Source organism: Salmo trutta, chromosome 9 (genome assembly GCF_901001165.1).
Source record: "Salmo trutta chromosome 9, fSalTru1.1, whole genome shotgun sequence".
Classification (NCBI taxonomy): domain Eukaryota; kingdom Metazoa; phylum Chordata; class Actinopteri; order Salmoniformes; family Salmonidae; genus Salmo; species Salmo trutta.
In genome coordinates, this window is record NC_042965.1 from 21245018 (window position 1) to 21272091 (window position 27074).

At 42.3% G+C, this 27074-nt stretch overlaps 1 protein-coding gene across 6 annotated transcripts in view; it reads right to left on the bottom strand.

Moving 5' to 3' along the window:
- Positions 1–7305: 7305 nt before the first annotated feature.
- The window catches only part of clip1a (CAP-GLY domain containing linker protein 1a), a 54171-nt gene continuing 34402 nt past the window's right edge, over positions 7306–27074 (bottom strand). For 4 of the 6 annotated variants that reach the window (XM_029762958.1, XM_029762956.1, XM_029762961.1 and 1 more), the window contains 11 exons: positions 22973–25648; positions 22215–22352; positions 21519–21625; positions 19785–19905; positions 19595–19647; positions 13335–13452; positions 10887–11037; positions 10762–10814; positions 10002–10007; positions 8561–8688; positions 7306–8314 (listed from right to left, as the gene is read on the bottom strand). In XM_029762958.1, the coding sequence (XP_029618818.1) occupies positions 8083–8314; positions 8561–8688; positions 10002–10007; positions 10762–10814; positions 10887–11037; positions 13335–13452; positions 19595–19647; positions 19785–19905; positions 21519–21625; positions 22215–22352; positions 22973–25648 (3783 nt within the window). In that variant the 3' untranslated portion in view covers positions 7306–8082. The remainder of the gene's footprint in view (positions 8315–8560; positions 8689–10001; positions 10008–10761; positions 10815–10886; positions 11038–13334; positions 13453–19594; positions 19648–19784; positions 19906–21518; positions 21626–22214; positions 22353–22972; positions 25649–27074) is intronic. The other 2 variants (XM_029762962.1, XM_029762957.1) reach the window with 2 other exon arrangements.

The following is a 27074-nucleotide window of genomic DNA, read 5'->3' on the forward strand; positions in this document are numbered from 1 at the left end:
AATTTAAAAAAAAAAAATTATTTCACCTTTATTTAACCAGGTAGGCCAGTTGAGAACAAGTTCTCATTTACAACTGCGACCTGGCCAAGATAAAGCAAAGCAATTCGACACATACAATAACACAGAGTTACACATGGAATAAACAAAACATACAGTCAATAATAAAGTAAGAACAAAAGAAAACAAAAAGTCTATATACAGTGAGTGCAAATGAGATAAGTTAAGACAATAAATAGGCCATGGTGACGAAGTAACTACAATATAGCAATTAAACACTGGAATGGTAGATGTGCAGAAGATGAATGTGCAAGTAGAGATACTGGGGTGCAAAGGAGCAAGATAAATAAATACAGTATGGGGATGAGGTAGGTAGATAGATGAGCTGTTTACAGATGGGCTATGTACAGGTGCAGTGATCTGTGAGCTGCTCTGACAGCTGGTGCTTAAAGCTAGTGAGGGAGATATGAGTCTCCAGCTTCAGAGATTTTTGCAGTTCGTTCCAGTCATTGGCAGCAGAGTACTGGAAGGAAAGACGACCAAAGGAGGAATTGGCTTTGGGGGTGACCAGTGAGATATACCTGCTGGAGCACATGCTACGGGTGGGTGCTGCTATGGTGACCAGTGAGCTGAGATAAGGCGGGGCTTTACCTAGCAGAGACTTGTAGATAACCTGTAGCCAGTGGGTTTGGCGACGAGTATGAAGCGAGGGCCAACCAACGAGAGCGTACAGGTCGCAATGGTGGGTAGTGTATGGGGCTTTGGTGACAAAACGGATGGCACTGTGATAGACTGCATCCAGTTTGTTGAGTAGAGTGTTGGAGGCTATTTTATAGATGACATCACCGAAGTCGAGGATCGGTAGGATGGTCAGTTTTACGAGGGTATGTTTGGCAGCATGAGTGAAGGATGCTTTGTTGCGATATAGGAAGCCGATTCTAGATTTAATTTTGGATTGGAGATGCTTAATGTGAGCCTGGAAGGAGAGTTTACAGTCTAACCAGACACCCAGGTATTTGTAGTTGTCCACGTATTCTAAGTCAGAGCCGTCCAGAGTAGTGATGCTGGACGGGCGAGCAGGTGCGGGCAGTGATCGATTGAATAGCATGCATTTAGTTTTACCTGCGTTTAAGAGCAGTTGGAGGCCACGGAAGGAGAGTTGTATGGCATTGAAGCTCGTCTGGAGGTTAGTTAACACAGTGTCCAAGGAGCAGCCAGAATTATACAGAATGGTGTCGTCTGCACAGAGGTGGATCAGAGAATCACCAGCAGCAAGAGCAACATCATTGATGTATACAGAGAAGAGAGTCGGCCTGAGAATTGAACCCTGTGGCACCCCCATAGAGACTGCCAGAGGTCCGGACAACAGGCCCTCCGATTTGACACACTGAACTCTATCAGAGAAGTAGTTGGTAAACCAGGCGAGGCAATCATTTGAGAAACCAAGGCTGTCGAGTCTGCCGATAAGAATGTGGTGATTGACAGAGTCGATAGCCTTGGCCAGGTCGATGAAGACGGCTGCACAGTAATGTCTCATCGATGGCGCTTATGATGTCGTTTAGGACCTTGAGCGTGGCTGAGGTGCACCCATGACCAGCTCTGAAACCAGATTGCATAGCGGAGAAGGTACGGTGGGATTCAAAATGGTTGGTAATCTGTTTGTTAACTTGGCTTTCGAAAACCTTAGAAAGACAGGGTAGGATAGAAGCTGTAGCAGTTCGGGTCTACAGTGTCACCCCCTTTGAAGAGGGGGATGACTGCGGCAGCTTTTCAATCTCTGGGAATCTCAGACGATACGAAAGAGAGATTGAACAGGCTAGTAATAGGGGTTGCAACAATTTCGGCAGATAATTTTAGAAAGAGAGGGTCCAGATTGTCTAGCCGGGCTGATTTGTATGGGTCCAGATTTTGCAGCTCTTTCAGAACATCAGCTATCTGGATTTGGGTGAAGGAGAAATGGTGGGGGCTTTTGAGGGTTGGTGTGGAGGGTGCCGGGCAGTTGACCGGGGTAGGGGTAGCCAGCCGTAGAGAAATGCTTATTGAAATTCTTAATTATACTGGATTTATCGGTGGAAACAGTGTTTCCTAGCCTCAATGCAGTGGGCAGCTGGGAGGACGTGCTCTTATTCTCCATGGATTTTACAGTGTCCCAGAACTTTTTGGAGTTAGTACTACAGGATGCACATTTCTGTTTGAAAAAGCTAGCCTTCGCTTTCATAACTGCCTGTGTATATTTGTTCCTAACTTCCCTGAAAAGTTGCATATCACGGGGGCTATTCGATGCTAATGCAGAACGCCACAGGATGTTTTTGTGCTGATCAAGGGCAGACTGGTCTGGAGTGAACCAAGGACTATATCTATTCCTAGTTCCACATTTTTTAAGTGGGGCATGCTTATTTAAGATGGTGAGGAAGGCACTTTTAAAGAATAGCCAGGCATCATCTACTGACGGGATAAGGTCAATGTCATTCCAGGATACACCGGCCAGGTCGATTAGAAAGGCCTGCTCGCAGAAGTGTTTTAGGGAGCGTTTGACAGTGATGAGGGGTGGTCGTTTGGACGCAGACCCATTACGGATGCAGTCAATGAGGCAGTGATTGCTGAGATCTTGATTGAAAACAGCATTTGGAGGGTGAGTTAGTTATGAGGGTGCCCGTGTTTACGGATTTGGGGTTGTACCTGGTAGGTTCATTGATAATTTGTGTGAGATTGAGGGCATCAAGCTTAGATTGTAGGATGGCCGGGATGTTAAGCATGTCAATGTACTGAATGTACTGTATATAGTTGAAAAAGTGGCTGTTGTCTGTTTATATACTGAACAAAAATCGAAACGAAACATGTAACAATTTAAACGATTTTACTGCGTTACAGTTCATGTAAGGAAATAAGTACATTTAAATAAATTCATTAGGCCCTAATCTATGGATTTCACTTGACTGGGAATACAGATATGAATCTGTTGGTCACATATACCTTTAAAAAAAAGGTAGGGGCATGGATCAGAAAACCAGTCAGTATCTGGTTTGACCACCATTTGCCTCATGCAGCGCGACACATCTCCTTTGCATAGAGTTGATCAGGCTTTTGATTGTGGCCTGTGGAATGTTGTCCTACTCCTCTTCAATGGCTGTCCGAAGTTGCTGTTATTGGCGGGAACTGGAACACTCTGTTGTACACATCGAGCCAGAGCATCCCAAACACGCTCAATGGGTGACATGTCTAGTGAGTATGCAGGCCATGGAAGAACTGGGCCATTTTTCAGCTACCAGGAATTGTGTACAGATCCTTGCGACATGGGGCCGTGCATTATCATGCTCGCCCACACGACGCCAAACATGTGGTCCGCGGTTGTGAGGCGGTTGGACGAACTGCCAAATTCTCTAAAACAATGTTGGAGGTGGAATTTTTATTCTTGAACTTATTTAGGCTTGCCATAAGAAAAAGTTTGAATACTTATTGACTAAAGACATTTCAGATTTTCATTTTTTATTAATTTGTAAACATTTCTGAAAACATAATTCCATTTTGACATTATGGGGTATTGTGTGTAGATCAGTGACAAAATCTAAATGTTATCAATTTTAAATTCAGGCTGTAACACAAGTGGAAAACAAGTATTTCCGATGTCACAATTGGTAATTACCACCATTCCACTTGGTTATGAATGCAGAATTACAATCTCCACAAACATGGTGTATTATTCTGTGGTGGAGAAAGCCCCAGAGGTAGATTGGGCACCAGTCTGTTTGTGCCATCATGCCACTTCTTGTCATGGCAAACAGCTGACATGATAGCACAAACATATCTGGCACTAGGCTACCCCAGAGGCACAACTATGTGTGACCTGCTTACTTTTGGTGAGACAAAATAAGTTTGCCGCTTGAAGCCTATTGTAGGCCTATTTCATATACGAGCAATTTCACAGTAAGAGTGACACTGACTCAAATCAAATGCTATTTACCACATGCGCCAAATACAACGGGTGTAGACTTTACTGTGAAACACTTGTTAAAGAGCCCTTCCCAACAATGCAGTGAAAAAAACAAGAATTAAAAAAAATTGGAACACAAGAGGAAGAAAATACACAAGAAGGAAGCTACAGAATATACAGGGAGTACCAGTACCAGATCAATGTGCAGGCGTATGAGTTATTTAGGGTAGATACAGTGCCTTCAGATAGTTTTTACACTCCTTGACTTTTTACACACTCTGTTGTGTTACAGTCTGAATTTAAAATGGATTAAATTGGTCACTGGCCTACACACAATATACCCCATAATGTCAAACTGGATTTATGTTTTTCAACATTTTTACAAGTTAATTACAAATGAAAAGCTGAAATGTCTTGAGTCAATAAGTATTGAACCCTTTTGTTATGGCAAGCCTAAATAAGTTCAGGAGTAAAAATTTGCTTACTGTGACAGTGACATGTTTTTGACCCACCTAGCTATCTTAAGATGAATGCACTAATTGTAAGTCGCTCTGGACAAGAGAATCTGCTAAATGACTCATATTTAAAAAATGAAATAATGTTGCATGGACTCACTCTGTGTGCAATTTAGTGTTTAACATGATTTTTGAATGACTACCTCATCTCTGTACTCCGCACATACACTTATCTGTAAGGTCCCTCTGTCGAGCAGTGAATTTTAAACACAGATACAACCACAAAGACCAGGGAGGTTTTCCAATGTCTCGCAAAGAAGGGCACATATTGATAGATGGGTAAAACATTTAAAAAGCAGACATTGAATATTCCTTTGAGCATGGTGAAGTTATTAATTACACCTTGGATGGTGTATCAATACACCCAGTCACTACAAAGATACAGGCGCCCTTCCTAAGTCCGTTGCTCGAGAGGAAGTAAACCGCTCAGGGATTTCACCATGTGGTCAATGGTGACTTTAAAACAGTTACAAAGTGATAGGAGAAAACTGAGGATGGATCAACAACATTGTAGTCACTCCACAATACTGACCTAATTGACAGAATGAAAAGAAGCAAGCCTGTACAGCAACAACGCACAAGGAAGTAATACTGTAAACAATGTGGCAAAGCAATTAACTTTCTGTCCTGAATACAAAGTGTTGTGTTTGGGGCAAATCCAATCCAACACATTACTGAGTACCACTCTCCATATTTTCAAGCATAGTGGTACAGTAGCTGGATCATGTTAAGAGTATGCTTGTAATTGTTAAGGACTGGGGAGTTTTTCATGAAAATAAAGAAATGGAATGGAGCTAAGCACAGGCAAAATCCTAGAGAAAGACCTGGTTCAGTATGCTTTCCACCAAACACTGGGAGAAGAATTCACCTTTAACCTAAAACACAAGACCAAATCTACACTGGAGTTGCTTACCAAGAAAACAGTGAATGTTCCTGAGTGGCCAGTTTTGCAGTTATACCTTAAATCTACTTGAAAATCTATGGCAAGACCTGAAAATGATTGTCTAGCAATGATCAACAACCAATTTGACAGTGCTTGAAGAATTTGGAAAAGAATAATGGGCAAATGTTGAACAATCCAGGTGTGGAAACCTCTTAGAGACTGACAGCTGTAATCAATGCCAAAGGTGCTTCTACAAAGTATTGACTCAGGGATGTGAATACTTACAGTACCAGTCAAAGGTTTGGACACACCTACTCATTCAAGGGTTTTTCTTTATTTTTTTATGAGCAACGTACATTAGACCGGTGGAAATCTGTCCTTTGGTCCGATGATTCAAAATTAGATTTTTGGGTCCAACCACCGTGTCTTTGTGGGATACATTGTAGGTGAACGGATGATCTACGCATGTGTGGATCCCACCGTGATGCATGGAGGAGGTGGTGTGGGGGTGCTTTGCTGGTGACAATGTCTGTGATTTATTTAGAATTCAAGGCACACTTAACCAGCATGGCTACCATAGCATTCTGCAGTGATACTTGGGCTTCGTGAGACTATCATTTGTTTTTCAACAGGACAATGACCCAACATACCTCCAGGCTGTGTAAGAGCTATTTGACCAAGGAGAGTGGAGTGCTGCATCAGATGACCTAGCCTCCACAATCACCCGATCTCAACCCAATTGAGATAGTTTGGGATGAGTTGGACCGCAGAATGAAGGAAAAACAGCCAACAAGTGCCCAGCATATGTGGGAACTCCTTCAAGACTGTTGGAAAAGCATTCCAGGTGAAGGTGGTTGAGAGAATGCCAAGCGTGTGCAAAGCTGTCATCAAGGCAAGGGTGGTTACTTTGAAGAATCTCAAATATAACATATATTTTGATTTAACACTTTTTTGGGTACTACAAGATTCCATGTGTTATTTCATAGTTTTGATGCCTTCACTATTATTCTACAATGTAGAAAATAGTGAAAATAAAGAAAAACCCTTGAATGAGTAGGAGTGTTTAAACCTTTGACTGGTACTGTATATAGTGTGTATATATAGTCTTGTGAGTGTGCAGTCAGTGCAAGATAGGGTCAATGCGGACAGTCACGGTAAACATTTAATTAACTAATTAGCAGACTCCAAATTTTTGGTTTAAGATGCATATTGAACAAAAATCAATGATTGCAAAGTTACACAAACCATACTTTTAACAATTTCAACAAACTTTACAAAAACACATCTACTTGAAGAACAATACAGATCCAAAGTTTGGTAACAGAATCAGTGGCGGTTCTAGACCACTTCAACTGGGGGGGCCAAGCTGGGGCCAGTTGTACTGTTAGAGGGGCCAGTTACATTAATAACGGATGTAAAAAAAGAATAGCAAAAATTATTTCATACTCCACATTTAGGGGGGCCACAAGGGGGTCCAAAATTGTTTTCACAGGGGCACTGCCCCCCCCCCCCTTCTGTTACCAAACATTTTTGTAAAATTCTCAGTGGAAATTGTTAAAAGTACATTAGACCTTGTGCATAGAGTTGTATGGTTTGTGCTGAGCCTGGTAGTGGCAGTGTCCAGCACTGACCTCTTCCCCATTGATGATGTCTTTGTGGGCATGTGCCTGCAGAAGATTAATGTCACGCTGACACACCACTCTGGCTTCAAGACCTTTGGGTTCCATCAGGTGGTGTCACACTTCAACCCCTGCATTTACAGGGAGATCATGCTGGTGCACAAACTGAATCCCACCGAGATGTGGACCATGTGGTCTCTACTGCAGGACACAAAGCTGAAGTGCTTTAGATTAAGGATATGAGGCATCAGGTGTTGTGTGTATCTTTCTGTACTTGTCTGTCTCTTTACTGTAAAATAAGCATTCCTTTCAGAGAAAGTATCATTATAATGGTTAAAAGTAAGGTCCTTTCACATGAGCTCCTGCAAAAAATGTTTTTAATTCATCCATAAATTTCATTTATTTTTGTACAGATATTCAACATTCAAAAAGTTAGGTACAGAAATTCAAAGGCATTATACCATCTGTTTACAATATTTTATTCTCTTAAATGATAATTTAATTAAGCAATGTTCTTGTAAAGGCCACTTAAAAAAGATCCAAGGATTTTAAACAGAGAAATAAAGTGTATGCAGTCCTTTAGGTTTGTTTAGCGGTTTCAACCTTGACCACGATCCCATTCGGCCGAGGTCAGGTGTTTTTTACTGAAAGTCAACCAGCGTTGGGTTTCACTGTTCCAACAGTTCCAGGCAGCAGGAGCCAGCCATGTCCCTCTGCATACCTTTCCACCACACAATTATCACACAAGGTAACCTTTTTCAAAGTACAAAGTATGCTCAAGCTTAAAAGAATAAACTATAGCCTCTCATCTTATGCACACTGAAGAGGATAGCAACAAACCGTGGATTTCTTTTTAAACACAAGTTCTTCACAATTCCCAATTAAAACCTTTTATCACAATACATATGCATTCCTGCCCCTTTTACCAGTCAATAATATGAACATAGTGTGAGTGGGGATAATTACGTTTATTGTTTTGAAAAAACATTCTCCCATAAGAGCGCTTAGGGGCTTGAGCAAGAGACTTTCTCCACAAACAAACATGTGGACAAACCCATACAGTAGAGAACTCCATGTGAATTTGGTTTATGTGCAAAAGTTGAGATTGTGCCAAAGATGCTTCTCGAAGGCTTTAGACTAGAAGGTCTGGTCATCGTTACAGGAGTCAGTCCAGTGGCCAAAGGCCTCACAGATGTCACAATAAGCTCTCTCCTCATCCTTACTGCCGTGGTAGGTGGTGTGGGGAGGGGAGTCCGGCATCTGCATCTGAGTGGGACATTCTTCTGTATCATGGAGGTCGAAGCAGTCACAGATGTCACAGAAGAGCCTTGGTGGGACCTTCTTTTTGGAGGGGCCTTTGTTAAAACCGCTGAGAAGATGGTGGGAGACATACAGGGTCAGGGTATGAGCATGTACATTAAACTAGACAAATGGAAAAGTACTTTACGGGGGAGGGGACAAACTAAGACTGATGAAATGTTAAGATCGAAATAATGCTTCATGCTCTGAACTAGCTTCATGAAATTAACAAAAAATAAAAAAAAGCATGAGGTTAGTGTGGGCTTTAACTTGTCTGACTCAGGGTTACAGTTTAAGAGCATCGGAGAAGGCTGACCCGTCATAGTTGTCAAGCTCGCTTGCATTATTCCCATTCAGGGCAGCCTCTGCCATCTTCTCCAGCTTGCCCTTAAGTTCCTCATTCTTCTTCTGCAGGTCTACGATAACCGAGTTCAGGAACTCAATCTGTACCAGACAAGACGGGATATCACGGACATTGCCACAGTTCAGTAAAAAATAAATGTGACATGTAACTTAGAATTATTGGACACATGAACAACAGGTCATCCAACTGTATCCACATCTCATTGAGTGCCAATATCACACAAGCAGTTAGTAAATTCACCCCTTCCCCCAACCCACCATGCTATAGGAACAGTGAACCACAACCTTCACCAATGTGCTTGGTCAGTTCCTATGTTGTGAAAACAAAACCCACATCCTGGCTTGAGCATGGGAAAAGGTAATGAGGGCGACACTGAACAGTACAACTCTGGATCATCCACCATGAGAAATTGTGGCATCAAGGCATGTCAATTTGCTGGACATCATACTCTGATAAATGTCCTTTATGAATAGGATAAGAGGTCATTTTTTTGAATCCCTGAAAGCTATTGTAAATAAATCCTTTGAAGTTCTTGCAGAGGTTTTAGTCGAGCAATTTTACATCCAACTAAGATGTTTGGTGCAGTATCTTTCAAGTGAAAACACTTGCATAGAAACGAGTAGTCTCTCGTTGAATGACAACAAACAATTGTAGAATGCCTATTGTTGACCAATCATCAACGAAGGGGCATATTCGTTGGCTTCAGAACTTCGGCTTGCCTCAAGATAATCAGAGCAAAAAAAAATCCTTTGCGAAGACCAAAACAAAACAAAAACTTCACAAAAAGAGGTCATAATATACACTGGAGTGCACAAAACACCTGCTCTTTCCACAACACACACTGACCAGGTGAATCCAGGTGAAAGCTATGATCCCTTATTGATGTCATCTGTTAAATCCACTTCAAAACAGTGTAGATGGAGGGGAGGAGACAGGTTAAAGAAGGATTTATAAGCTTTGAGACAATTAAAACATGGATTATGTATGTGTCATTCAGAGAGTGAATGGGAAAGACAAAATATTTAAGTGCCTTTGAACAGGGTATGGTAGTAGGTGCCAGGTACACCGATTTGAGTGTGTCAAGAACTGCAAAACTGCCCAAAGGACATCCGGCCAACTTGACAACTGTGGGAAGCATTCGAGTCAACATGGGCCCGTATCCCTGTGGAACACTTGACACCTCGAGTGCATGCCCCGACGAATTGAGGCTTGAAACTGTTTCGAATGGGAAGTATGCGGACGCCTTTAGGAGACGACCAGAAATGTAAATCAACAGGAACATTCAGGAATTATTTTTCAGAACATAGAACAGCACAGACAGAACAGGAACCGAGGGGAAATCTACAGACAAATACACATGCATGAGTGGAGCTGATGAAAAACAGTAACAAACCGCTGCCTGATTTCCGGGTAGCATGGCCAACATCAGTGACAGAGGAGGAAGGAGGTAAATGAGGAAGTGGAGATGGAGGAGACAAAACAGATAAAAATTAGGACCCACCTATTGGCAGACAATAGATTCAAGTCATCACTGACAGATGGAAAAATAGTAAAACAACCTAAGATAAAATAGTGGGTAGGCAAGCATTACAGCTTCATCACTGTACAACCTCTGACAAACCCATTCAAAGCCTGTGACAGTAAGTTAAGGGATAAAGACAGATCTACATGGTGAGCAACTTCAGTGCTCATGATCGTTTTTGGTTAAAGCTGTTTGAGGCATCTCAGCACACCTGTGATAAAACAGCTTCTTAAATCAATTGTCAAAGGTTCTCCAGTGAGTTGAAATAAATTCTGTACACTGCCAGTCATGGACTTTGCAGACATTGACATGAGTTTCAGCAGAGCTCTCATTGCCATTTCATGAGCAAAATTGCATTCATTTAGAGGGAATTTCCATACCACTGATAGTATGAAAGTTGCCATTGTCGTAGTATGCTAAGCAACCACAGCATGTCATATGGCAATAGTATGGAAACATATCTTAAATTAATGCACAAGTACGACTTAGGTTAGGTACTTCTTACACAATCTTGCCAAACACACAATGGAACACTGTACATATACATAAATAACCCACTGAATGACATACCCAAGCAGTCTCTTATTCACCCATTTTTACTAAATTGGTCCATTATAAAAGTCATGTATACCTGGCTTTCTGCAGTCTCCTTGTTCTCCCTTAGTTGATCCAAAGCTGCGTCACCTGAAGGGAAAACAAGCATTCAGTGAAGTTCAATCTGTAGACACGAGTTAAGCTTCAACTACCCAGTCATACCTGAGGAGCTGGTAACAGTATCCTGTCCTCCTGAAAGGCTCGTCTCCAGGCTCTGAACGTGCTCCTGCAGCCGCGCCTTGTCCTTCTCCAGTAACTGGACAGTAAACTTCAGTGTCTTCGCTGTGGCGCTCTCCCCACGCAGCACTGATAACTGCTCAGAGGTAAAAAATAAACATATGTCATATACATTAGACAGTGGATATACAGTTGAAGTTTACATACATAGGTTGGAGTCATTAAAACTTGTTCTTCAACCACTCCACAAATGTCTTGTTAACAAACTATAGTTTTGGCAAGTCGGTTAGGACATCTACTTTGTGCATGACAAGTAATTTTTCCAACAATTGTTTACAAACATATTATTTCACTGTATCACAATTCCAGTGGGTCAGAAGTTTACATACACTAAGTTGACTGTGCCTTTAAACAGCTTTGAAAATTGCAGATAATGATGTCATGGCTTTAGAAGCTTCTGATAGGCTAATTGACATCATATGAGTCAATTGGAGGTGTACCTGTGGATGTATTTCAAGGCCTACCTTCAAACGCAGTGCCTCTTTGCTTGACATCATGGGAAAATCAAAAGAAATCAGCCAAGACCTCAGGAAAAAAATTATCGACCCAAGTCTGGTTCATCCTTGGGAGCAATTTCCAAACGCCTGAAGGTACCACGCTCATCTGTACAAACAATAGTATGCAAGTATAAACACCATTGGACCACGCAGCCGTCATACTGCTCAGGAAGGAGACGCGTTCTGTCTCCTAGAGATGAAAGTACTATGGTGTGAAAAGTGCGAATCAATCCCAGAACAACAGCAAAGGACCTTGTGAAGATGCTGGAGGAAACAGGTACAAAAGTATCTATAGCCACAGTAAAACGAGTCCTATATCGACATAACCTGAAAGGCCGCTCAGCAAGGAAGAAGCCACTGCTCCAAAACCGCCATAAAAAAGCCAGACTATGGTTTGCAACTGCACATGGGGAAAAATATTGTACTTTTTGGAGAAATATCCTCTAGTCTGATGAAACAAAAATAGAACTGTTTGGCCATAATGACCATCCTTATGTTTGGAGGAAAAAGGGGGAGACTTGCAAGTCGAAGAACACCATCTCAACTGTAAAGCACAGGGCTGGCAGCATCATGTTGTGGGGGTGCTTTGCTGCAGGAGGGACTGGTGCACTTCACAAAATAGATGGCATCGTGAGATAGGATAATTATGTGGAAATATTGAAGCAACATCTCAAGACATCAGTCAGGAAGTTAAAGCTTGGTCGCAAATGGGTCTTCCAAATGGACAATGACCTCAAGCATACTTCCAAAGTTGTGGCAAAATGGCTTAAGTACAACAAAGTCAAGGTATTGGAGTGGCCATCACAAAGCCCTGACCTCAATCCTATAGATTTTTTTTGGGCAGAACTAAAAAAGCATGTGCGAGCAAGGGGGCCTACAAACCTGACTTACACCAGCTCTGTCAGGAGGAATGGGCCAAAATTCACCCAACTTATTGTGGGAAGCTTGTGGAAGGCTACCCGAAACATTCAACCCAAGTTAAACAGTTTAAAGGCAATGCTACCAAATACTAAGTGAGTGTATGTAAACTTTTGACCCACTGTGAATGTGATGAAAGAAATAAAAGCTGAAATAAATCACTCTCTCTACTATTATTCTGACATTTCACATTCTTAAAATAAAGTGGTGATCCTAACTGACCTAAAGACAGGGAATTTTTACTAGGATTAAAATGTCAGGAATTGGGAAAAACTGAGTTTAAATGTATTTGGCTAAGGTGTATGTAAAATTCCGACTTCAACTGTATATACACTGAAGAAAAATATAAACGCAAAAACGTAAAAAAATATTTTGTTTTGGCCCAAATCTATTCTCTAAAACGATATTGGAAGAAGATTATGGCAGAGAAATGAACATTCAATTCTCTGGCAACAGCTCCGGTGGACATTCCTGTAGTCAGCATGCCAATTGATCGCTCCCTCAAAACTTGAGACATCTGTGGCATTGTGTGACAAATCGGCACATCAAAAGTGCACCCCAGCACAAGGTGCACCTGTCTAATGATCATGCTGTTTAATCAGCTTCTTGATATGCCACACCTATCAGGTGGATGGATGGATTATCTTGGAAAAAGATAAATGCTCACTAACAGGGATGTAAACAAATCAGTACACAGAATTTGAGAGAACTAAGCTTTGCGTGTGTATGGAACATTTTGGGGATCTTCAATTTCAAACATGGGACCAACACTATACATGTTGCGTTTACATTTTTGTTCAGTGTAGTATAACAATTCTGAAAAACAATGTACTGAAAATGAACTGAAGTTATAATAAGACTAGTCCAATGCTTTTTGGCTTAGAATTAGTGCCAGGGAGCCTGCCATGAGGCTAGAGAATTAAAATGTCTAGAAATAGGGAAGAGCAACAATTCTTACCTCACTCATCAGGGTCTCCAGCTCCTGATCCTTCTCAGAGATCAAGGCGCTGCTTTTATGGATGGACTTCTGGAGGGAGGCTTTCTCCTCATCTAACTGTTTCTTCATTGTGGTCTCTCTGTCAAGGACAAAACAGAATTATGATATAGTCATAAGAGTTTAACCACCCCAAAAGGGAATAGTGAAGCACTGACCATGCATAATCTGAGTGAACTCTAATGTTTACTGGAGTACCACCAGCAGCCGACTGGTTTCTTAAGTTCGGTTAAAAGGTGCACTATGAAGAAATTCCTCCGCCATTTCCTGGTTGTAAAAATTCTAATAGTTTGCTTAATTTCAGTTTATGTGACAAAACAAGCTAGTGTAGAGAATCATTGAACCATCTAAATAGCTGTGAAATATATTTTCCATAACAAATATTGTATTTTCAGCTGTTTGAAGCTCATGTACAAAACTCCAAATAAAAGACGAAAAAACAAAACTTAATGGGAAGCATAGTAATAGTGCACATAGAACAGCTTTACCGCTTCTTAGACTTGCTTTCAAAGAGAATGACAGATCTATAACTCACATTTCTATGTGAATTTGGTCGGGTCGGCCAAAATGTTGCTGCTTTAAACTCCATCTTTATATATACACATAGAACGGTGCTTGTGAAACTAATTCAGAAGCATGGAATAAAAAGGTGACCGTATGTACATCCCAACCAGAAGCCATGGATTACAGGCAACATCCGCACCGAGCTAAAGGCTAGAGCTGCCGCTTTCAAGGAGCGGGACACTAATCCGGACGCTTATAAGAAATCCCGCTATGCCCTCAGAAGAACCATCAAACAGGCAAAGCATCAATACAGGACTAAGATTGAATCCTACTACACCGGCTCTAACGCTTGTCGGATGTGGCAGGGCTTGCAAACGTTTATGGACTACAAAGGGAAACCCAGCCGCGAGCTGCCCAGTGACGCGAGCCTATCAGACAGGCTGAATGCCTTTTATGCTCGCTTCGAGGCAAACAAAAGTGAAGCATGCATGAGAGCGTCAGCTGTTCCAGACGACTGTGTGAACACGCTCTCCATAGCCGATGTGAGCAAGACCTTTAACCAGGTCAACATCCAACAGACCTATTACCAGGACGTGTACTCAGAGCATTCGTGGACCAACTGGCAAGTGTCTTCACTGACATTTTCAACCTCTCCCAGACCGAGTCTAATACCTACAAGCAGACCACCATAGTCCCTGTGCCCAAGAAAACGAAGGACACCTGCCTAAATGACTACCGCCCCGTAGCACTCACGTCGGTAGCCATGAAGTGTTTTGAAAGGCTTGTCATGCCTCACATCAACACCATGATCCCGGAAACCCTAGACCCACTCCAATTCGCATACCACCCGAACAGATCCACAGATGAAGCAATCGCACTCCACACTGCCCTTTCCCACCTGGACAAAAGGAGCACCTATATGAAAATGCTGTTCATTGACTACAGCTCAGCGTTCAATACCATAGTGCCCTCAAAGCTCACCACTAAGCTAAGGACTAAACGCCTCCCTCTGCAACTGGATCCTGGACTTCCTGACAGGCTGCCCCCAGGTGGTAAGGGTAGGCAACAATACATTTGCCACGCTGATCCTCAACACTGGGGCCCCTCAGGGGTGCATGCTTAGTCCCCTCCTGTACTCTCTGTTCACCCATGACTGCGTTTCCAAGCACGACTTCAACACCCTCATTAAGTTTACTGACAAAACAACAGTGGTAGGCCTGATCATCGACAACGATGAGACACTCAATAGGAGGTCAGAGACCTGGTAGTGTGGTGCCAGGACAACAACCTCTCCCTCAACGTGATCAAGACAAAGAAGATGATCGTGGATTACAGTAAAAGGAAGGCTGAACATGCCCCTATTAACATCAACGGGTCTGTAGTGGAGCGGGTCGAGAGCTTCACGTTCCTTGGTATCCACATTAACAAACTATCATGGTCCAAACACTCCAAGAAAGTTGTGAAGAGGGCACGACAATGCCTTTTCCCCCTCAGGAGACTGAAAAGATTTGTCATGGGTCCCCAGATCTTCAAAAGGTTCTACAGCTGCACCATCGAGAGCATGCTGACCAGTTGCATCCACGCCTGGAATGGCAACTGCTCGGCAAACCGACTAAGGCGCTGCAGCCCAGTACATCACTGAGGCCAAGCTTCCTGCCATGCAGGACCTACATACTAGGCATGTCAGAGGAAGGCCCAAAACATTGTCTAAGACTCAAGTCATAGACTGTTCCCTCTGCTAACGCACAGCAAGTGGTACCGGAGCGCTTGCCGTGCAGGAAGCGCGGTCAAAAAGGCTCCTTAACAGCTTCTACCTCCAAGCCATAAGACTGCTGAACAATTAATCAAAATGGCCACCCGGACTACTTACATTTGTTTTTAACACTGCGGGGCTACATTTTACCCCTACCTACATGTACAAATGACCTCGACTAACCTGTACCCCCGTACATTGACTCGGTACTGGTACCCCCTGTATTTAGCCTCGTTATTGTAACATTTTATTTCATTTTTTATTTTAATTCGTAAATATTGTCTTAACTCTATTTCTTGAACTGCATTGTTGGTTAAGGGCTTGTAAGAAACATTTCACTGTAAGGTTGTATTACTGCTGTTGTATTCGGCGCATGTGACAAATCAAATTTGAAGTGGTGTGGAGTCTACCGTTTAGCTTGAAAAAATATATACAGTGCCGTCAAAGTATTCATACCCCTTGACTTACTCCACATTGTTACAGCCTGAACTCAAAATGTATTATTTTCTCACCCATCTACACACATTTCCCCATAATGACAGTTATTCTTTTTAAAAAAACTTTAGCAAATTAATTGAAAAAGAAATTAAAAATCTCATTGACATAAGTATTCACAACCATTGACTAGGATACAAAAAAAATTTGCTCAGGTGCATATAATTTCCTTTGATCATCATCGAGATGTCACTACAACTTGATTAGAGTCTACTTGCGGCCAATTCAATTGTTTAGACATGATTTAGAAAGAAACACACCTGGCATTATAAAGGTCCCACGGTTGACAGTGCATGTCAGAGCAGAAACTATATCATGAAGTCCGAGGAACTGTCCGTAGATCTCAGAGAGATTTGTGATGAGGCATACAGTGCATTCGGAATGCATTCAGACACTTCTAGTTCTTCCACATTTTGTTACGTTACAGTCTTATTCAAAATTGATTAAATTGTAAAAAGCTACGCCACCCCCTTGAATTCTGCCAAAAGGCACCTAAACGACTCTCAGACCATGAGAAACAAGATTCTCTGGTCTGATGAAACCAAGATCGAACTCTTTGGCCTGAATGCCAAGCTTCATGTCTGGAGGAAACCTGGTACCATCCCTACGGTGAAGCACGGTGGTGGCAGCATCATGCTGTGGGGATGTTTTTCAGCGGCAGGGACTGAGATACTAGTCAGGATCGAGGGGAAAATTAACACTCCCCATCAAACCTGACAGAGCTTGAGAGTATCTGCAGAGAAGAATGGGAGAAACTCCCCAAATACAGGTGTGCCAAGCTTCTACCCAAGAAGACTCGAGGCTGTAATCGCTGACAAAGATGCTTGAACAAAGTACTGCGTAAAATGTCTGAATACTTATGTAAATGTGACATTTATTTTAAGAAATTAGGGGGTATTGTATGTAGATTGATGAGGGGAAAAAAACAAATTCATCCATTTTAAAATAAGGCTTTAACGTACCAAAATGTAGAAGAAGTCAAGGGGTCTGAATACTTTCCAAATGCACTGTATGAGTGTTGAAAGTTTCCAAGAGCACAGTGGTCTCCATCATTGGGAAATTGGAACAACATGGAACTACCCAGACTCTGCCTAGAGCTGGTTGTCTAACCAAACTGAGCAACCGGGCAAGAATGACCTTGGTCAGGGAGGTGACCAAGAACCCAATGACCACCAGAACTACAGAGATCCTTGGCTGAGATGGGAGAACCTGCCAGAAGGACAACAGCACTTCACCAATCTGGGCTTTATGGGAGAGTGGCCAGACAGAAGCCACTCCTGAGAGAAAGGCACACGACAGAGCGCCTGGAGTTTGTAAAAAGGCACTTGAAAGATTCAGAGCATAAGGCAAAAGATTCTGTGGTCTGATGAGACAAAACTAGCTCTTTGGCCTGAATGGAAATCGCTATGTCTGGAAAAAAACAGGCACAGTTCATCACCCGTCGAACACCATCCCTACCGTGAAGCATGGTGGTAGCAGTATCATGCTATTTGGATACTTTTCAGTGGCAGGGACTGGGAGACCGGTAAGGATAGAGGGAACAATAAATGGAGACAAATACAGGCAAATCGTTGATGAGAACCTGCTTCAGAGTGAAAATGACCATAGACTGGGGGCAAAGATTTACATTCCAACAGGACAATGACCCCACGCCTACAGCCAAAGCAATGCTGGAATGGCTTTAGAACAAGAATCTGAAAGTCCTTGAGTGGCCTAGCCAAAGCCCAGACATGAATCCCATTGAAAATATGTGGATATACTTGAATATTGCTCTTCCCTACCACTCCCCATCTTATTTAACAGAGTTTGAGAAAATCACCAAATCCAGATGCGCAAAGCTGATACAGACACCCAAGACGACGCTAAGCTGTAATCGCCACCAAAGTTGCTTCTACAAAGTATTGACTTAGGGGTGTGAATACTTATGTCAATTATATACTTCATTTTTAATACACTTGTGAGGAGAAAAAAAAATCGATTTAATTCAGGCTCGAACAACAAAATGTGGAATAAGTCAAGGGGTATAAATAATTTGAAAGCACTGTAAATATACTGAGATGACAAACAGCAAGTGAATTCGAGGGATTACTCATATTACAGCAACCTCTCTATGGTAACAGAGAGTCAAAACATGTTAAAACACAGTTTCTCACCTTTGGGAGAGATTACAGCTGTGAGTCTTTCTGGGAAAGTCTCTAATGGCTTTCCACACCTGGATTGTGCAACATTTGCCCAGTAGTCTTCTCAAAATTCTTCAAGATTTGTCAAATTGGTTGTTGATCATTGCTAGACAACCATTTTCAGATCTTGCCATAGATTTTCAAGCAGATTTAAGTTAACTTGGCCACGCAGGAACATTCACTGTCTTCTTGGTAAGCAACTCCAGTGTATATTTGGTCTTGTGTTTTAAGTTATTGTCGTGCTGAAAGGCGAATTAATCTCCCAGTGTCTGGTGGAAAGCAGACAACCAGGTTTTCCTCTAAGATCTCTGTTTCTTTTTTATCCTGAACATTTTCAGTCCTTAGCAATTACATGCAGCCATCACTATGCTTGAAAATATGGAGAGTGTTGTATTAGATTTGCCTCGAACATAAAACGTATTCAGCACAAAAAGTTAATGGCTTTGACACATTTTTTGTAGTATTACTTTAGCGCCTTTTTATTGTGTACAGGCTTCCTTCTTTTTACTCTGTCATTTATGTTCACAATGTTGTTGAGCCATCCTCAGTTACCTCCCATCACAGCCATTAAGAACTCTTAACGATTTTAAAGTCCCCGATGGCCTCATGGTGAAATCCCTGAGCGGTTTCCTTTCTCTCCGGCAACTGAGTTAGGAAGGACGCCTGTATCTTTGTAGTGATTGGGTGTATCGAATCAACATCCAAAGTGTAATTAATAACTTAAACATGCTTAAAGGGATATTCAATATCTGCTTTAACTTTGTTTTACCCATATGTGCCCTTCTTTGCGAGGCATTCGAATACCTCCCTGGTCTTTGTGGTTGAATCTTTTGTTTGAAATTCACTGCTCGACCTTACAGATAATTGTATGTGTGGGGTACAGCGACGAAGTAGACGTTCCAAAATCATGTTAAACACTATTATTGCACACAAGAGTGAGTCCATGCAACTTAAGCAATTTTTTGGTCCTTAACATATTTAGGCACGCCATAACAAAGGGGTTGAATACTTATTGACCCAAGACATTTCAGCTTTTCATTTTTAATTAATGTGTAAAAAAAAAGGCAAAAGAGGCAGTTAGCAGACAGAGTATGTAGACAGCACAAACATGACATGCCACGTTGATGAATGGAGAAGTGATGCAAACATCCATGCTTAATTGCAGAACTGTTGGGAGTGTATTTTCGACTAGAAACGGCAAACAACTTTCGGACAATTGATTTGGATGGAAATGAAAACAGCATTATAGACACGACTAGCTAAATACAGCATGTTTCTACATAGTTTCTCACCTCTGCTTCATTTCTTGCAACTGTTTATTGAGCTTGGACTGCTGAGCTTCCAGCTAAGAAAAAAGAACATACATTACAGGATGAATTGCTTGGTTGGAAAGTTGTAGTAATTCAATGTAAATGTTACATTCTTAAAATCTAGAGGCAGTTTGAGGAAGGAGGTAACACATCAGTAGTCCAGTGGTGGTACCTTCTGCTGGCCACTGGTCTCCTTCTTGCTGCTGCCAAGCTCCCTGGTCAGCTTGTTGTTCTCCTCCTGTAAAACCACCAGGGACTGGGACTTCACAGAGGCAGCTTGCTTCAGCTCATCACTAAACACACACATTATTATAATTCAGTAATAATTCTTCTCTCAGATATTTGGGTCTTGAGGTTGGGTATGAAGACAATGTCTGACACTCCAATGTCTGAATATTTAAAGTCTGAAGACTGTTGAGAGCACTGAGCTATAACTCATACCCAGTGTGTACGTGTGTGTAATGTATTTTCATCCAGAATAAGAATGTCAGAGCGAGGACAATTAAAAGCATGGAGTAAAGAAAGCAAGTTTGCATTTCTTTTACGTAAATCTATAAGAAAAATAAATAAGTCAAGATAGGTTCAATAATTATCCTAGCGATCAACTGCATTTAACTGCTCCCTGCATCAAGGGTTAGTTTCCGCGATAGTACCCCCTCTGCCCCAACCCCGCTGTCGGATGTTGGCACTCAGCCAGGACCTGCCAGATGGATACACAGCTGACTATCAAGGCCCATCTGACTAATCACATTGAGAAAATACTCAACAGGGATATTCCATTGATGACAAATGGAAGGTAGGGCTAGTAAGAAAATGATCTGGGCTGCTGTGATGGTCTTCACACATACAGTGCATTCCGAAAGTATTCAGACCCCTTCACTTTTTCCACATTTCATTAAGTTACAGCCTTTTCCTAAATGTATATATATTTTTGCCCTCATCAAATCTACACAGAATACCCCATAATGACTAAGCGAAAACAGGTTTTGTGAAATACCTTATTTACATAAGTATTCAGACCCTTTGCGATAAGACTCGAAATTGAGCTCAGGTGCATTCTGTTTCCATTGATCATCCTTGAGATGTTTCTACAACTTCATTGGAGTCCACTTGTGGTAAATTCATTTGAACAGGGCAGCACGGCTGGCCCTTAAATGTACAAGGAGAGCTAACATTAACAATATGAATGTAAATCTCTCATGGCTCAAAGTGAAGGAGATTGACTTCATCATTACTTGTTTTTGTTAGAAGTGTTAACATGCTGAATGCACCGAGGTGTCTGCTAAACTACTAGCACACAGCTTGGACACCCATGCATACTCCACAATACATGCCACCAAGGGTCTCTTCACAATCCCAAAGTCAAGAACAGACTATGGGAGGCGCATTGCACTACATAGAGCCATGGCTACACGGGGGACTGATGCATGCAGTAGAATCAGATAAAAAGAGACACATTGTATTGTAAATATGTGGTGGTGGAGTGGTGGTTCCTGAGGGAACACATTGAATGTGTTGGGTAAGGTGTTATGAAATGTAATGTCATGTAGTATTTTAAACTGTATGTATGTAACTGTCATATGTTGTTGGACACCAGGAAGAGTAGCTGCTGCATGGGGATCCATAATAAACACAAAAACATAACCCGTTGGCCTAATTGCAAAGCGTTATGTCTAGAGAAAACCAGGCACAGCTCATCACCCATCTAACACCATCCCTACCATGACGCATGGTGGTGGCAGCATCAAAATGTTTTCACTGTCATTATGGGGTATTGTGTGTAAATCAATGTAATATTTTTAATTCAGGCTGTAACACAACAAAATGTGTAATGTGGAAAGTCAAGGGGTATGAATACTTTCTGAAGGCACTGTAGGCAAGCACACACACCACACAGTATACTCACATCTCCTGGCACAGGCCGCTTATTTTCTGGTTCTCTGAGCTGAGCTGCTCTTTAGAAAGGTTGAGCTCCTCTTTGTACTTGGAATTCTGTTGCTTCAAGGAATCCAGCTAAGCAATAACAAAAAAACATAGATCACTTCTAATGTACTGTATATAATACAGATTGTTTGAATCCTCTGAAAGTTGAAGTTCAGTGCATTTTTCTCACTATAACTTTCAGTCCCTGGTGGACTTTACTTGTGCCGGTATGAGTATTGAGAGTACATAAAGGATTGATGCAATTTCTTATTTTATGTTGGGCAATGAAATTAACAAAAAAAAAGTACAAGTTCAAATGATCAAATTTAAAAATAAAAATGTGGGGCTGAAAAATCCTGTTTAACGTGGAATTGGCTATGTGATCGTGGTAAGTGTGAGCATGCCAGCATGTGGCTAAAATTCTGTTTACATGTATCACTGTATTATGCTGTGAATACTAACTTATAAAAGTGCTTTGCAACCATTACACCCCGAAACCAAACTTCTGTTAAGTTTACAAGGAGCCCCTTCCACAGTCCTTAGTGAGAGCCCTATATGACAGTGACAAAGCCATCATTCCACACCCATACAATTTCAACAATCTCCATACCTTACTGAAAATCCATGATGCTCAACCACTATAGTAGACCCCATCTGAGGCATTACATACTCCATATACCTGATTGGTCATCTCCTGCTTGGCACTCCTGAACTTCTCCAGCAGAGACTGGGCCTTACTATTCTCCTGCTGCAGAAGGCCCTTCTCTTGTGTCAGCAACTCCACGACCTCAGCAGTCTTCCCTGAGGACTCCGCTGCCTAGGTAGTGAGTGAGAGGGGGGCATGTCAACCAGACATGTATAATGAAATACCTGTAATTTACTTGGATAGGGGTTGGATGAGGTGAACCCCTATGTCCTGAGATATCATCATTTGATGGAGCCTTATTTTACACAGCCCAAATCAACTCTAAATCAGAGGATCATTAAAGGATCACTCCATTTTCTCATATTATGCTGAATTAATTTGCATGCTTTGCATGTCAGTCATCCAAATCATTCCAAACCAGATTTTGAAGCTCTAGTGGGTTACAATGATTGTTTCTCCTATGCAATTAGTGTAATCCTCAGAAATCATTGCAATGCCCACATCTACTACTACTTACCATTTACTATTTTCAAACCAAATTCTAAGGGAGCGGAGATGTAACCATCTACCCCAACCAAGGAACTTCTCAAATCACGTTCTAAGCCCAAAGGAATTTACATTTCATAAATAAACTTTCCGCAATGGACTAGAAGCAAGAGAGCAGTTAGTAAAGGAGATTAAACAAAAATGAAGGTAAATAGAAGACCGGAGTAGCATGCAGTGAGGTTGAAACATGACCACAGCCATCTCAACGTGAGGGTTAGTTACGGGGTTTGTTAGTAATGGAGTACCTCAAGCTGCTTGGAAAGAGCATGTTTTAGTTGAGCCTCAAGCTGGGTGACCTGCTGGGTGGCTTTGTCCCTCTCCTTGAGCAAGGCATCCTTCTGGACCTTCAGGTCTTCCAGGCTGGTGGCCATTTCTTCTCTGACCTTGGTAGACACAGATGCCTCCTCCACAGAGGCTTTGTGCTGTCCCTCCATCACTGCCTTCTCAGCACGTAGGGCCTGGGCATCTGCTTCAAGCTGTATCTGGGAAACTTGCAGCATCTCTACCTCCCCCATGAGCCTTGAGTGTTCCCCATCCCTACTCTCTTGGCTGCTGTGGAGGGAGGAAAGGTCTTTCTCCAGGCGGGACTGTATAGCTAGGAGGTCTACCTTCTCCTTAGCCAGTGAGGAGACCTCGTTGACAAGCTTCTCCAGCTTGGCAGACAGGCACACTTGGTCTCCAGCCAAGTCACCCTTTTCCTGGTCCCTCTCCTTCAGCTGTGCCTTTAAGTTCTCAACCTCCCCAGCCAAGGCTTTTCTCTCCACTCCAATAACCTTAAGGTTGGCAGACAACTCATCCATGGCCTTCTCTCTGGTGACAGATTGTTGAGTGAGGTCCTGCACTTTGACTTGCATCTGGGCATTCTCCTCAAGCAGACCCTGTCTCTCACCTAACAATCCAGTGTGGGTTGTCTTAAGTTGCCCTAAATCACTACGCAAACTATTTCTCTCAGAGGCCGTTGTGTCTCTTTCAACACAAACAGAGGCAACCTCTGCCTTCAGGCTGGATTCAGACTGCAGGAGAGTAATCTTCTCCTGTGTCAGAGTGAACAACTGTGTCTGTAAGTCCTCTCTCTCTCTGGAGAGGTCATCCTTTGCAGAGGACAGTTTACTTCGGTCACTGGCTTCAGTCTGCTGCTGCGATTCAAGAAGCATTTTTGCCATTGAAAGTGATTCTGTTTGACCTTTGAACTCCTGGACCTGCAGAAGCAGATCCTCTTTGTCCTTCTGCAGGCTCCTGTTAAGCTCCGTCTGCTGGGAAAGCAGGAGATCCCGCTTTTTTGTTAGGGTATCGTTCTGCTGAATGAGTTCCAAACGCATCTGCTCAGAGTTGCCTTTTAGTTCATGATGCTCCTCTGCAAGTTCAGTTTTGCTTTTTTCAAGGGCCTCCCTCTCTGAGCAAAGCTTCTGAAGCTGTGCCTGTAGATCAACCTTTTCTTTTTTCAAGGAAGCTCCCTCAGCCTCCAACTTTTCTATCTTCTGTTTTAATTCCTCCAGCAAGGACGTGAGGTTGGAATTGGCTTGCTTCAGGTCATCATTGGCCTTAGAGGAGCTGTCCAGCTGGTCCTTCATACTGCGGATCTCACCTGCTAGCTTGTCACGCTCTTTTGTTAGAGTACACTTTTCAGAGATCTCCTTTGTGTGCTTTTCTTCCAGCTCCTCCTTTTCATGTACCAAACGGTCACTCTCCATGTTCTGCTTTTCCAGTGTTAATTCTATAGCCATCTTCTCTTTGCGTATGGAGTGTAGCGCCTTCTCAGTCTCCGCATTCTGGAGACAAAGTGCTTCCTTCTCCTCACCAAAAGATGACAACAGCTCTTTGACTTTCTCCTTAGAGGTTGCCACTTCCTCTGTAGAGAGTCTGAGCTTCTCCTTTAACTCTTCTCTCTCCTTGATAAGTTCATCTTTCTCAGAACACACCTTTCGCTGGGTAGCAAGCAGGTCCTCTTTCTCCTGCAGGAGGTGAAGCCTCTCAGAGTCAGTAACCTCACTGCTGGTCTTGGACTGGTCCAGCATTTTGGCCAGGCTCATTTTTGAAGCATGTAGCTCGACCTTGTCACGGACAGACTTCTCAAGATCCTTCTTAGTGATATTCAGCTGATTTTGAAGCTCTGCATTCAAGGCTTGGAAAGCCTCTTTGTCAAAAATGGCAGCATTAATTTGAGTAAACATCTCCACTTTATCTTTGCCCAAGGTCTCCGTCTGTGCCTGCAGCTGAGTGTTTTTCAGATAGAAGTCTTCTTTTTCCAAGCTTAAAGACTGACACCTTGCCTGCAACTCCACATTCTTTGCATCAAGGGATTTCTTAGCATTTCTGGCTGCATCCCTCTCCAACAAAAGGCTATCCTTCTCAGAGGTCAGCTTCTCCCTGCTTTGCTTGAGCTCCTCCTGGAGCTCGTTCCTCTCCTCACAGGTCTTCTCATAGACCTCTGCTAGCTGCTTCCTCTTAGTTTCCTGCTGCAGGATCTCCTGTTGGTACTTCAAAAGGACCTCATTCTTCTCTGCATTCGTCTTTTGAAGCTCCTCAATTTGGGACTGACGCTCCGCTTCAGATTGACTTAGGGATTTGTTATTGGCCTGTGCCTCCTCAACAGCAACTCTGAGCTTCTCCACCTCTCTGGATAGTGAGGCATTCTCTCCATCTAGCTTCCGGTTGGTGGTCCAAAGTTCCTCCTGCTCTTTTGTGAGCTTGTCCCTCAGTGTCAGAAGTTCTTCAGTCTTACCTGAGAGCTCCTGGTGACTAGCCTCCGAGGCCGAGAGCTTGGCCTCGAGTTCGGAGAGTTGATTTTTGAGACTTCCTTTCTGAGCTTTGAGATCTGAGCTTTCCTTAGACATGTGCGCCAGCACTGAGATTTGCTTCTTCAGGTCTGTGGACAATCGCTCAATATGCTGCCCGGAGGAGTCGAGCTCATCAGAAAGAAACTGAGGGGAAAAAGTTGAAAGAAAAAAAATGGGCATATAAAGGGAAAAGTAACAAAATAAGTCAAGCATTTTATTACAAAAGTTATAAAATGCAATTGGAAAAGTTAAGCTGGTGCAAGCATAAAAGTCAGTTGGGAGAAAAAGAAACTTAAAGCTGACATGAAAACTTGAGAAAACATCGAAAACAGAGGTACACCAATGGAGTGCTTATGATTGCATGTGTATGTAGGTGTGTGTGCCCTTTCTAAGTGGCCTCTAATGATTCAGGTTTTCAATCAGTGTGCACCAGGTGAGGAGGAGTGTGTGCGTAATTGAGTACTTTCCATTGAGAATATTTTTTTACAAGTAGATAACCCTGTCATAATTGTATTATAATGGTTGTGCCACGAAAGTCTGCCCCTTTTCATCCCTTTGATATTAAGTAGAAATTGTGCACCAATATTGTATTTTAAAAGCCGTTACGTGAACAGAACTCGTTAAATATGGTCAAACTAGTGCAAAAGCAAGTGAGCTGGTTCTACACTTTGACAATTTTCTGTTGTTTTGTGGTGTAAAACTGAGTGTGTCGAGCTTAACGCGTCAACCCTGTTACCCATAGATAGACAGGCAATTTTTTAAAATTATATACAGTTGATGTCAGAAGTTCACATACACTTAGGTTGGAGTCATTAAAACTCGTTTATCAACCACTCCACAAATTTCTTGTTATCAAACTATAGTTTTGGCAAGTCTGTTAGGACATCTACTTTGTGCATGACAAGTCATTTTTCCAACAATTGTTTACAGACAGGTTATTTCACTTATAATTCACTGTATCACAATTCCAGTGGGTCAGAAGTTTACATACACTAAGGTGACTGTGCCTTTAAACAGCTTGGAAAATTCCAGAAAATTATGTCATGGCTTTAAAAGCTTCTCATAGGCTAATTGACATCATTTGAGTCAATTGGAGGTGTACCTGTGGATGTATTTCAAGGCCTACCTTCAAACTCAGTGCCTCTTTGCTTGACATCATGGGAAAATCAAAAGAAAATCAGCCAAGATCTCAGCCAAGATATCAGGAAAAAAATTGTATACCTCCACAAGTTTGGTTCATCCTTGGAAGCAATTTCCAAATGCCTGAAGGTACCATGTTCATCTGTACAAACAATAGTACGCAAGTATAAACACCATGGGACCTCGCAGCCGTCATACCGCTCAGGAAGGGGATGCGTTCTGTCTCATAGAGATGAACGTACTTTGGTGCGAAAAGTGCGAATCAATCCCAGAACAACAGCAAAGGACCTTGTGAAGATGCTGGAGGAAACAGGTACAAAAGTATCTATATCCACAGTAAAACGAGTCCTATATCGACATAACCTGAAAGGCCGCTCAGCAAGGAAGAAGCCACTACTCCAAAACTACCATAAAAAAAGCTAGACTATGG